General features: G+C 35.6%; 1 protein-coding gene across 1 annotated transcript in view; it reads right to left on the bottom strand.

Annotated features, from left to right (window-relative positions):
- Window positions 1-2,644: 2,644 nt before the first annotated feature.
- The window catches only part of LOC113048494 (potassium voltage-gated channel subfamily C member 2-like), a 59,464-nt gene continuing 47,542 nt past the window's right edge, over window positions 2,645-14,566 (bottom strand). The window contains exon 4 of the mRNA XM_026210345.1: window positions 2,645-2,772. Within this exon, the coding sequence (XP_026066130.1) occupies window positions 2,654-2,772 (119 nt within the window). The 3' untranslated portion in view covers window positions 2,645-2,653. The remainder of the gene's footprint in view (window positions 2,773-14,566) is intronic.

Consider the following 14,566-nt stretch of genomic DNA (forward strand, 5'->3'; position numbering starts at 1 on the left):
CTAGAGTGATAAAGCATTAACAAGAATTGATTTTTAAATTTCATGAAGAAAATGCAAAAGTGTCAACATCATGTTGCTAGAACGTTGCTTTGTGGTTGCTGGAAGGTTTCCTGTAGCGTTTCAGACGAGATATCGGTGTCTCTGACTTTACCCAGATTTAATAAGTCAGTAATGAAAACTCTACATGACCTCAAATGATCTGAGCTGCACCGCATTCATTTTATAACCCTACTGGATGACAGCCAGCTATCGATTATTAAGACTATTTTAGAAATTTCTGAGAAACATCTGAACTTGATACATAAACGCATAACTGAGAACTGATCTGGAGGGCTGTAAATATAAGCTCTGTCATTTTCAGACACCATTTATTGCAGCACCCGAGACATTTTACAGGCTTTTCGCCCCCAAATGTACAAATGCAGGTACAAGCAGAAAGGCCTCGGATGCTTTGACACGCAATCAGACTGAAAGTCACCCGTGTGCCTTTGAGCCGCGATAGATCTGTGAGGACTGAAATAGTCTCGCAGGCTGTCAGTGAGACAGATGACTTGGACCTGACGGACATATCGGAAAACAGGTCATTCAGAGACCACACACACACACACACACACACACACAGAAACACCTCACACTCATCTCCTCTCGCATTTAAAGAAGTTCTTCCTTCATTTCTTCCATCTTCCAAACGAATGGGGTTCAATGCTGCTATCCGTGTGGGAACTCAGCCGACATTCTGAACACCAGCATTAACCATCTGCTATTTTCTGACTGTGTGTGTGTGTGTGTGTGTAGACAGGTGTGTGTGTATCACTGCATGACGAGTGTGTTTATTTATCACTGATTCTGCCATCTGCTTATCGAATATTCTCCTCAAGCAGCGTAATCTCTTCCACCAGCCTCCGACGTTCACGCACATCACTGTCGTCAAGAATATTTCTTTTTGTAAATATTGCAACTGCAAAAATGACTTCTTATCGTTTCACATATGAAGAGAAATTTGATAAGTAAACAGAAGAAGATGTAACTTTTGCACAAAGCATAAAAAATGTAATGCTTAAAATGTATGATGTAAACAAGGTCATGCATGCAAACCCAAAAACTGTGTTATCTGAGATTAAAACTGATGAAGTGTGTGTTGCGTGTTTTATCTCACATGCATTAATAGGATTAGTCATGGCTCTACGTGCTGAGAAAGCAGACAAACTGCTGACCCTCGTGTCATCGTCCAGTGCTTTGTTCCTCTCTCAGGGGTGTGGAGGTGTGTTTTCTGGGCTCTCTCTATCTCCCTAATGAAGCCTGACACACTCCATCCTCCCAGAGCTGTGTGCACGAGCAACAGCAGAGACAATCAGACTCCCTGTTAAAACAACAAGAGATAAAACCTATGCAAAATGTAACGGTTTTGCATTTTCTAGGGAAACTATAAGTCCCAGCAATAGTGATGCATGACTCAATTCACAAAAAAAACACACACACACAAATTCGATTTGTCGACAAAGTCATAACTCAAGAGTATGATGAACAGAAAATATAAAAGAGAAAAAAAATGACAAAATGATGATGAAAAAAAAGGATTATATTTGTAGTCAATTAAAATTTGACCCATAAAAGAATTTGATTTATAGAGACAATATAAACATTTTAAATAATAAAAAATTCGATCAAATATGACGGAAAATAAAATGTGATGGACAAACTGCAAAAGTTAAAACAAAACAAAAAATTATGATATTTGTGGTCAACTAAAACTGCATCCATAAAAGAATTTGATGCACAGATAAAATAAATAAAAATAAAATAAAATTGTAAAAAGTTTAGTTGTAGTCAACTAAAATTGGATCCATTACAGAATTTGATGTATAGACACAAAATAAAATAAAATAAAATAAACACGTAAATAAAATATGAAAGGAAAAATGCCAAAATTCTAATTGGATCAATTAATGATAAAATAAAATAAAATAAAATAAAATAAAAATAAAATAAAATTGATGCATAAAGAAATTAAATTGATGCATATTTGATACATCTATGTCTGAAAGTATTTTCTCAACCTGAAGTTATTTTCAGACTCAGGTTGTTGAGGTTGATCGTTGAGGCCGTGAGTGATGCTATTTTCACTGGCACTATTTTCTCTTAATGCTTCTCATCATAAACCCTTCAGAACTGATAAATGTGTGTGTGTTAAAGACGGACGTGCAATTCGTCAGAGCTGCCTTTACAAATGACGTGTCAGTAAATGACGCACCTTTGAGTCTGACCTCATCGAATGTGAGCCCCATTCAGATCAATCTATCATCAGACAGTGACATCACTCTCTTCATCCTCTGCCACATTTCACATCCGTCCACAATAAACGCCCTTAACCTCAAACACTCAAGATCACGGCAGAAACTCTTCAAAAGCCCCAAATACCAGAACTAAACTAATGGTTTTACACCTACATGTCTGCATCATATTTCAAAGCTCCCGGATCTGACACAAGAAACGCTTTTATTAATCGTCCAAATGAGCAAAACCAACTCTGATAATCTCAGAATGAGCAAATACTGGTCTGGCGATACATCAGTCCATTTGATGCCAAAAGCAGATAGAAGAATCATCTCTAAAGCCACTTTACTTCCATCTGCAGAAACAGCTGGTTTAGTTTTCATGCAGTGTCAGAAAGCAGACAGCGGCGTGTGTGATGGATGCAGATGCTCTCGTGTAAAGATCTCGCAGACGTCTGCTCAGGAATTCTGCCGGAAACGACGAACACACATTCGCGGTCTGAAAATGAAAAAAGCCAGTTAAAGTATTTAAGAAGCTTCATGAAAGTTTCAGTCTCAGTCTTGGCTCTTATAAAACACTCTCTCATTTTGACAGAGAGCAGAACTGAGATATACTCTTTTCTTCAACAGGATGATTTGAGCTCTGTTGCAAAAGCAATGCATTTTAAAATCAAAATGGTGCACAAAGGATCCAAAACCTCCTTATTTTGGCCAATTGTTAATAGCAATTTCAAGCCTTTTCCAGTCTACAACAACCTGTTTTTGCCGATTTATTCACTAGCCGTAGCCACATTGAATAATTCAGTTAGTGATTCATTAGAATGATTCAAAGCAATAACTCATGAGTCTTTTTGAATGATTCCTTAAAAGAACCGCTCGTAAGAATCATTTGTTTGTGAATCAATTTGCACAGGTTAGGATCTTTGTTTGTTTGTTTCTTTCTTTATATTGCAATTTTGTCTTCTTTTTTACACACAATTCAGACGGTATCCAGCCATAATCTAAAATATTTATGTTAAAAGTTTGGATTATCTCACATTTTTAATTTCTTTGAAATGAGTCTCTTCTGCTCGCCAAGGCTGCATTAATTTGATCAGAAAGCTATTAAAAACAGCAAAATTATGAAATATTATTAACATTTCAAATAACCATTTTCTATTTCAATACATTATAAAACATAATTTTTTCATGCGATTCAAAGCTGTTTTTACAGCATCATTACTCCTTCAGTTTTCATCGTCACATACTCTTTCAGAAATCATTCAATGCTGATTTGGTGAAACATACAGAAGCCTACGAATAAAAATTACTGCTTTACTGCCTTTTATTATTAAATAAATACAGCCTTGGTGAGGAAACTTATGACAGTTTACCGTCTGAATTGAGTTTAAATAGATAAAACAAAAAATCTGTGTAGACTGATTCATAAACAAATGATTCTTATGAGCGGTTCTTTTACGGAATCATTAAAAAAAAGAGTCATAAGAATGACTCTTTGAGAGTCATTCTAAAGAATCAGTCAGTCTAAATAATTACTACTGTAACTGAATCTTTCAGAGCAGCCATAAAGCTGCAAAAGCTGTTTTTTAAATGTCTAAAATAAAAACTGGACTATGACTTTTGCATGTGGCACGGCAGATAAAGTTGCAAGAAACCCTGAGCAACGTAAAAGTGTGTTTCCAGTGTCAGCATCATATTTAAATCATATTTCATGAATATGAGCATGTCCAACTGTCTTTATTCTCATGCACATGCACGAAGCGCCTCACATCAGGGATAATTCAGCAGCATCACATGTGATGTGAAAGTCTCACAGACAGAGCTGTCCCAATACCCAGTATTACCCCTGACATTTGGGTCATTCTACAGAAACGTCCACATTTGGTATGGCAAGATCTCTTAAAATTTATTTCTTTTTCTAACATTTAAACTTAGACCACATTATTAGATTACCCTTTGACTTTATGAGTACACATAAATTACAGCTTAATGATTTTTTATTTTTTGTGTGCATGTATTTAAAGACCGCATACACCATTTTTTTGTCACTGGTGTTACCTTACTTCTTTAGCGATATTAAAGGTGATTATGAAATATTTTTACATTTTTTTTTCAGCACATGCAGTCAGAGGTACAGAAAATTAATGATGATCTAACTAATACGGTGATTATGTTTAATTTATTTTAATCAGGTTTGTTAAAAATGTGACTGAATGATGTTAGTTCAATTGCACAACCATGTATTTGCTATAACAATGAAAATATTTGAAAAAAAAAGGTTTTAAACAAGCAATAATAAAAATCATTTAAAGCTTAACTCTTAAGTGCAGCAGAATTCAATGAATTTAAAATGATCATTATGCCACATATGACAGATTTTATTTAATGTGAAAGAAAAAAAAACAGTAACACCAGTGACACAACAAATCACCAGTGACATACATAACATATATGACTCATTTCATAAGAACTGAAATCAGAGTTAGAAAAATATCATAGACAACATTTTAACTTAACATTTTAACTTCATTTCTTCACCATTTCATATCTTTGTTTCTAACTGATGATCTTGTCTTTCAGTTTCTCTATTTCCGTTTCCTTTGTGCATCTCTCCTACGTTGTCTCCTCCCTTGTTGTAGTTGTCTGTAAAGCAAAATATTTTCTTGAAAAAAAGTTCTCACTCATTTAACCCTAGCTTGAGTGTGTGTGTGAGAGATAGAGAGAGTGTGTGTGTGTGAGAGTGAGCGAGAGAGAGTGCTCTTGTTTCTGTATCATATCAGGACACAACTCTGTATAATGACATGGGTATGACACAGGTATTACAAGGAGAGGGTGACTTATGAGGACATAACCCTTGTCCCTATTTTTCAAAATGCATATAAATCATACAGAATGAGATTTTTTGTCAATGCTCCTGCTCTGACTCTTTGCCTGCATCTTTGCTGACGGGCCCTCCATGCCTTTCGCTTATATCTCTTCTCCCTTTCACCCAAATTACTTACTCTCTTTCTTTTTTGTGTGTCAATGTCACGGACATAGCTCTGTTTCTTTTTCTTCAAATACTCTGCTCTGCGTTCAGGATCAGCATCCCTACGCTTTCTGTATAGTCGCTGTTTCTCAGCTGCACTCAGTTTAGCCATACCTTCAATTTAGAAATACATGACCAAAGGAGGATTAACAATGACAAAGAAAAGTTAGAATCATAATTTTAGTGCTATTTTATGCAAAATAACTAAATGAATAGCTTTGAACAAAGTTTATCTATAAAAGGGAGTCACTGGTGTTACTGATCTTCACTGGTGTTACCCATAAGGAAGGTGACACCAGTGACAGTAACACCAGTGACAATTTTCATGAAAACTGCATTTTACAAAATGGCTGCTGCAAGGTATCAAACCACATGTTGTCAATCATGGTGTACTCACTAAATTAAGTAGTTTAATCCATTTGTATTCTAGTTTTTTACAATGCCCAAACAATAAAAGAGGTCATACCAGTGACTTCAACTAAAAGCTTCATATGAAATCATGAGATAAATGAGAAGATTTCTGATAATTGAAAAGAGACAGTGGACTTACCATGGGCTTCTCTTCATAGATCTCCAGAAAATTGGAAGAAGAAAGTCGAGTGATGTCATCAGCGTGATTGTTATTTCAAAATAAGAGCTTTTTTGTTAAACGGTAACACCAGTGACACAACTCCAGGGGACCACTACTTTCATTATATATTTTATAATATTTATTTAGCATTTTGTTTTTTAATGTAATTTACATCATATATTTTATAGTTATGGTCACATGGTTGTATTTTAAATGGAAGAAAACACTGTTTTTGACCTCAAAATAAAGCATTTTCCCTCTGTACATGACTGTGGGGACGAGCACTTCTGTAGTGCTTGGAATTCTAATTAATTAATAAAAATCAAATATTGCCACATTGATGGCTCAAGAAAGTGTAATTGTTCAAATAACATATTGTTTCATTTTTAAATATAAAAAAATTGTAAACCTAAAGTGTTTTTCAAGTGTAATATTTCTGTAAAGGCTGGGGACAGAAAAATGGACATTTCCGTAGAATGACCCATTTCCAAATCCCAGAATACGAGACAAGAACAAGCATCAAGTCTCATGCTGTGAACACAAACACTGTTTTTTTTCTGTGTCCGATTCTCTAACCATTAGACCACGACCGCATTAACAACAGAACCCAAACTATTAAATACAATGGCTATTCATTTCTCAGACTTGGTGCGTGTCTGGAGGAGATTCTCGCTCTGCTGCTCATCTAATCGAGCGTCTTTAGCCTGAAGCTGCTATTCAGCATCCATCTCTCTGGGTGATTGCTTTCAGATCGGATCTAAAATGCTACTTAGTGCTGGATTCTCCATGACTGTGAAAAGAGAAATGCTTGCAGAAACTCTCGAGTTATGATTAGACACGCTCCTGTCGGCTGGTCGAAGATCCCGCTGTCGCCAGAACTACAAATGATGTAATATCTCCCTCCTGGGTCATTGAACAAATACACTGAGCAGCTTAAATCAGGCTGAAGATGGCAGGCTACGGTAAATGAGAAGAAAGCGGATGCATCTTTGTGTTAGATATTGATGTGGATGCTGTGAATCCAACGTATGCATTCATTTGGCCAATTGTTAAAGCTGATTCATTTGACAAACAATTTAAAGCCTTTTTCCAGTCTACAGCAACCTGTTTTTGCAGATTTATTCACAAGCCACATTGAATAATCCAGTTAGTGATTCATTAGAATGATTCAAAGCAATAACTCATGAGTCTTTTAGAATGATTCCTTAAAAGAACCGCTCGTAAGAATCAGTTGTTTATGAATCAATTTGCACAGGTTAGGATCTTTGTTTGTTTCTTAATATTGCATTTTTGTCTTCTTTTTTTACACTAAATTCAGATGGTATCCAGCCATAATCTAAAATATCTAGGTTAAAAGTTTGGATTACCTCCAATTTTTAATGTCTTTGAAATGAGTCTCTTCTGTTCACCAAGGCTGCATTAATTTGATCAGAAAGCTATAAAAAGCAGCAAAATTATGAAATATTATTAACATTTCAAATAACTGTTTTCTATTTCAATAGATTGTAAAATATAATTTTTTCATGTGATTCAAAGCAGTTTTTTCAGCATCATTACTCCTTCAGTTTTCATTGTCGCGTAATCCTTCAGAAATCCTTCTAAAATGCTGATTTGGTGAAAAATACATCTAAAATCATCGCCTCACTGGCCATAATCACTGTTGAACACTAGACCAGGGGTTTATATACTGACCCCAAAATATGATCATTCAATATAATATGATCATTCTCATGCAAGGGACTCATCTTCAAATGTAAAAGGCAGCTATACATTTTTTATGTATAAAGTCCCCATTAATTGTATTAAAATATGTATTAAAAAATGTATTAAAATATTATTAGGAAATATTTAGGTTCTATTACATTATTATCTTTATTTTGTATCAATATATGTAAATAAAATGTATTATTTTAATCACATATATTTATTTATTACATTTGTATTACTTGAATTATTGATTTATTTGAATCAAAAGTTTATATACATATATTATTTAACAAAGCGTTATGCTTTTATTTAATATATTTTTATTTTAATCAGGATATTTATTTTAATCTAATTATGTTAATCAATTTATTCAACTCAAATTTATTATTTGTCATCAAATATATTTATTTATTGTATACTTTTTTGTATTTAATTATTTAAATCGAACTTTATTTAATATTTTTTTATTTAATCTTAATTTATATATATATATATATATATATATATATATATATATATATATATATATATATATATATATATATATATATACAGTATTGTTCAAAATAATAGCAGTACAATGTGACTAACCAGAATAATCAAGGTTTTTCGTATATTTTTTTATTGCTACGTTGCAAACAAGTTACCAGTAGGTTCAGTAGATTCTCAGAAAACAAATGAGACCCAGCATTCATGATATGCACGCTCTTAAGGCTGTGCAATTGGGCAATTAGTTGAATTAGTTGAAAGGGGTGTGTTCAAAAAAATAGCAGTGTGGCATTCAATCACTGAGGTCATCAATTTTGTGAAGAAACAGGTGTGAATCAGGTGGCCCCTATTTAAGGATGAAGCCAACACTTGTTGAACATGCATTTGAAAGCTGAGGAAAATGGGTCGTTCAAGACATTGTTCAGAAGAAGAGCGTACTTTGATTAAAAAGTTGATTAGAGAGGGGAAAACCTATAAAGAGGTGCAAAAAATGATAGGCTGTTCAGCTAAAATGATCTCCAATGCCTTAAAATGGAGAGCAAAACCAGAGAGACGTGGAAGAAAATGGAAGACAACCATCAAAATGGATAGAAGAATAACCAGAATGGCAAAGGCTCAGCCAATGATCACCTCCAGGATGATCAAAGACAGTCTGGAGTTACCTGTAAGTACTGTGACAGTTAGAAGACGTCTGTGTGAAGCGAATCTATTTTCAAGAATCCCCCGCAAAGTCCCTCTGTTAAAAAAAAGGCATGTGCAGAAGAGGTTACAATTTGCCAAAGAACACATCAACTGGCCTAAAGAGAAATGGAGGAACATTTTGTGGACTGATGAGAGTAAAATTGTTCTTTTTGGGTCCAAGGGCCACAGGCAGTTTGTGAGACGACCCCCAAACTCTGAATTCAAGCCACAGTACACAGTGAAGACAGTGAAGCATGGAGGTGCAAGCATCATGATATGGGCATGTTTCTCCTACTATGGTGTTGGGCCTATTTATCGCATACCAGGGATCATGGATCAGTTTGCATATGTTAAAATACTTGAAAAGGTCATGTTGCCCTATGCTGAAGAGGACATGCCCTTGAAATGGTTGTTTCAACAAGACAATGACCCAAAACACACTAGTAAACGGGCAAAGTCTTGGTTCCAAACCAACAAAATTAATGTTATGGAGTGGCCAGCCCAACCTCCAGACCTTAATCCAATTGAGAACTTGTGGGGTGATATCAAAAATGCTGTTTCTGAAGCAAAACCAAGAAATGTGAATGAATTGTGGAATGTTGTTAAAGAATCATGGAGTGGAATAACAGCTGAGAGGTGCCACAAGTTGGTTGACTCCATGCCACACAGATGTCAAGCAGTTTTGAAAAACTGTGGTCATACAACTAAATATTAGTTTAGTGATTCACAGGATTGCTAAATCCCAGAAAAAAAAAATGTTTGTACAAAATAGTTTTGAGTTTGTACAGTCAAAGGTAGACACTGCTATTTTTTTGAACACACCCCTTTCAACTAATTGCCCAATTGCACAGCCTTAAGAGCGTGCATATCATGAATGCTGGGTCTCATTTGTTTTCTGAGAATCTACTGAACCTACTGGTAACTTGTTTGCCACGTAGCAATAAAAAATATACTAAAAACCTTGATTATTCTGGTTAGTCACATTGTACTGCTATTATTTTGAACAATACTGTATATATATATATATATATATATATATATATATATATATATATATATATTATTTTATTTTTTTTTTTACACCACATTTGTGCTTATGTGGGCAAATAATGAAGGTAAAAAAATATGTTTTGGCATTAAAACTGCATGGAAATATTTCCATAGGAACTCTGAAATGCACAATTAATTAGAGCAGACCATTATTGATTACAAATGGATTTCAACAGCATTCTTTATTACAGCATCCGCGAAAGCATCATTAATCGTGAAAACAGCACTGTTCTACCTCAGACTAAAGCTACTGATCACCTAAATCTGATGTTTGATGTGGTTTTATTACATTAATTCTGTTTCTTTATAGGTCAGACAGAGGCGATTAATTTCCCGTTCACTTCATGCAGCTCGTCTGGCAGCGTTCATCGTCGTGGATTTGAGTTCAAGTTTGCCGACTGAACCCTTGAAGCATTTCCAAACATTTGTGAACGTGAGCGTACGTAAGAACGTATGCGTTTGATTACAGTAATTAAAGTGGCTATAAAAGTGTCAGGTTATAAAAGACACTGAGACGGCGGCAGCATGAATCACAGCGAGAAACATCTCCATACGCAGCACAATGTGTTTATGTGTTATTCTGTTCTCTCGGTTATAATGAAAATGGCTTAAGATGCAACATATAACATTCTGTTTGATACACACACACACACACACACAATGTTGCTTCCTCTAATGAAGCAGTCCGTCTCATAGCAACAGATTTAGGTTGCTGTTACAGTGCATGGATCCAAATGAGTTTGATTTGAGATCAATCTCTGTTAAAGGGTTAATTTAAACAAAAATCATCTTAAAGAATGGTTGACTTAAAATTTGCTGATATTTAACTCACCCTCAGGCCATCCAAGATGTAGATGAGTTTGTTTCTTCATCAGATTTTGGAGAAATGTAGCATTGCATCACTTGCACAGCAGTGAATGGGTGCCGTCAGAACGAGAGTCCAAACAGTTGATAAAAACATCACAATAATTCACAGCAATAAATGAGTGCTGTGGATTATTGTGAAGTTTTTATCAGCTGTTTGGACTCTCGTTCTGACGGCACCCATTCACTGCAGAGCATCCGTTACAGAGGATGCAATTCCGATGAAGAAACAAACTCATCTACATCTTGGATGGCCTGAGGGTGAGTGAATTTCTCAAAAAATACACATTTTGGGGGTGAACTGTTCTTTTAATGTCATTACAAACCATTATAACGTTCGGTAACACTTTACTTAAATGTGTATTAATGAAAAGCACTAAATATAATACACCTCTGACACCAATCAGACTGAGAAACTTCAACTTTTTTCAGGTAAAAACTGCCGTGGCCCTGTAGAAATTCTTCATGTCACAGAGAAATATTAAAGCGTTCCTATATAGTTATATTAAAGTGTCAGATCGGTGTCGCCTGCAGGGAAGCAGCTGTACGTCAAGTCTGTGCTTCTGAATAACCGCATCAATTTAATCCATTGACATATTGCAAAACAATTGACAGTAGTGCTGAAGTATCATTTGAGTCATGCATATCTGATTTCCATTTGTGAGCAATCAAACCGCAATAGTACAACCTCCCACACACACACACACACACACACACACTCAGCGCTAGCTTCAGCCGGCTGTATTTAGAGGGTAACTGAGCTGTTTTGAGCGTGCAGTAACTTCATTAGAAACAGTTCACACACACACATTCAGCGTCTGCATTGAGTCAGACTGTCCTTAGAGCACCTCTCACAGCAGACTGCATCAGCATCACAACCCAATCATTAGAGAGTCATTTTTAACCACTTTTCAACCGATTCGATTCATTCAGGACACGATAACACGTCTGGAGTCAGTGCATCATTCACTCAACCGATTCGCTCAAAAACATGGATTCCTTCGTGAACAAAACACCAAGGTAATGCACAACAATTGTCTTTGTTTAGACTTGATTTTAAACTATTTTGAGACAAAATAATCCGGGATGTCGTGTATGAAATGTAAGATACTCAAAATTAACTTGTTGTATAAAAGCAATATTACATTCGTCATTGTTCCAGCTAACAAAACTATATTTTATGAAGCTTTTGCTAACTTTACCATAAAGCTAAAACATTCAAAACATCCAGGTTTTTTTATTTTTATATTCTTGGTTTTGCAGATGTTGAGTGAACATTCCGTTTTAGAACTTTGCAATAATTATGGGAATGTTACTTTTGAATGTTCTGAAACAAGTAACATTTAAAAAACGTTAGACGAGCATCCAACTAAAGGATTTCAGGAAACAAATGTTTCACGAAAGATGTATAAATAACATTTTTGTGCTAACATTTTGAAAACATAATTAAAAAAACACACATAACTCTTAACTGCACGGAAGAGTTTGTTTTTGCTGGAAGAATGTTGAAAGTTGTTTGCATGCTTGCTCATTTTATTTTGCTTGATTATTTTGCTTCTATTAATAAACATCCAAAATAATGATATTATCATCTTATATAGTTTTATAATTATTATTTTATTTCATAATAATTAAAATTGAGAATTTTTTTACATTATCAATGTTCTGCATAAAGGGATGGACAACGGTTTGGAAACATTCTCCATCCACGAGGAACAAGAAGCACAGTTTTTCCAAACAAACTGTAGAAAATGCACTAACTGAGATGCTGGTCTCTGAATGTAAATGAATAAGTCTTGATCTAGAAGCTGTGCTCTCTGTAAACATGCTGGAGTGTGTGTGGAGCTGTAGATCACACAGAGAAGAGCAGAGAGACTGTCATGCAATATTCATGCTCTTCACTCCAGTCTTCTCAGAAGCGTGTTTTTGTTATGGATGGTAACTCCCTGGACGTTATGGATACAGCTGCTCATAGCCTGAAAAACACAAACTCTGCGGTTTTGTTTCCCATCATGGCGACAGTGTCTGTAGTGAAAGCACAGAAGAAGACCTACATATATTAGAGACCCACATCAAGACCAATGGGAGAGAAGATGACGAGCATGGAAACCATCATCATCATCATCATCAGTTTAGAAACATTCTAATCTAAAGGCTAGGAATAACAACAGGAATAAAGAAAACAAGTTTGCTTAGTTTCTCAAATGTGTCTCCAAGAAAGCAATGAGGTGAAATGCAAAGCAAATGATTCCTGAAACCACACACATCTGTCAGATCTCAAACAGTGCCCTGAGATCTCACTATGATCTGAGCTGGTATCTTCTTCTGAACTCTCTACTGTTTTCCTTTCTCATGAATTTTAAGAGGATCATATGGAAGCTTGTTTCAACAGGATTAAAGGTCACGTTTTTCATGTTTTTTTAAGCTTTGATTGTGTTTACAGTGTGCAATATAACATGTGTTCATGTTTCGCGTGTAAAAACAGTATTTTTCACACAATTCACCTATCTGTATACGCTGTTTTCACTTTCATAAAAACGGGCTGATGACTTCATTGTTCTATAAAGTCCCTCCTTCAGAAATACGTAACGAGTTGTGATTGGGCCAGCGGTTCCTGTGTTGTGATTCGACAGCAGCTGGAGCGCACACTGCCCTCCTGGAAACACCATTGGACTAGTTTTGAGAAGCAAGTGGCCAGGATTTGTTTTGAAAACCTGGCAATCCTGATCTGAACACACATGCTGGAGATGTACTTATAATCACAGGAGCGTTTTTACTGACGAGATGCGCATGAAAATAGCCTTCGATTTTTTTGCACAGCCCTAACATCTAGTTAACAAAGCTAAACAGCGTTGCCATTTGTGTAGTAGGTTACAGAAACTGTTAAACGCACCAACTTAAATAATAAAATACATTTACCGGTTGTGGTCCATAAACAACGCCTTCTCCAGACAAAGAGGGAACTGCTCCATCTTTCAGGAATAATCTTTGTGCGAATCCGGCATTAAACTGATTGAGATTGAGGAAGTTGTCCTCAGCAAAATGAGCTGCACATTGTTTTACATGTGGATTATAATTTTCGGGAACCGAGTTAAACATAAATTGTAACCATTAATCTCCAAGTACAGCGTCTCTGGGAAGCCCTAACAAAGATGATTGGACTCCGAGATGAAAATAACAGCGTTTCAACGACATGGCGACAAACACAAGTCATTAACCATAGACAGTAAAAGAAATGGACACAGCGACCCCATTAGAACTCGATTGAGACAATCGTTAGCCTATTTTTTACAAAAACTGTTTCTACGGGGCCATAATGTAACATAGAAGGTAATGGAGCCCTTTATACATTGTCATGTATCTTTAGAAATAAATAATGGACAAACGGAGTCTTTAAACGCCTCAGATGTAAAGTTATTCGCTGTCAAAGTGACGCCAAAATGAATGGGAGTCAATGGGAATGCTAACGCAACTGAAGTTCTGCTAAAAGACTTCAACTTCCGGTCGAGTTCCTTGCCGCCTGTCATTAACAGAACGCAACTCTTCCTTCTTCTCCGTCGGCGCGCAACAAGGCCACGCCCCCTTTTTGTGAATTCATGTGGGTGGTGGTTAGTCAAAAAACTGTTTTAGTGACGTCATTACTACAGGAACTAGAGGGATGTAGTCCAAACGGGTCGTTCGATGTAGGCGAATTCTGTTAAATCAAATATCTCGCTTGGCATTGAACTTTGAGCTTTAGAATTTTACAGATATTATTTATACTCTAACAACAACATTACACACTAACTAAAGTTTAAAACATGGAATCACGAAGAACGGGACCTTTAAAAAAAAAAACAATCAAATTGCAACATTTTAACTCACAATAAACAATTTTTCTCGCAATTATGAGTTTGTTTGTTT

Source organism: Carassius auratus, chromosome 29 (genome assembly GCF_003368295.1).
Source record: "Carassius auratus strain Wakin chromosome 29, ASM336829v1, whole genome shotgun sequence".
In the NCBI taxonomy this organism is placed as follows: Eukaryota; Metazoa; Chordata; class Actinopteri; order Cypriniformes; family Cyprinidae; genus Carassius; species Carassius auratus.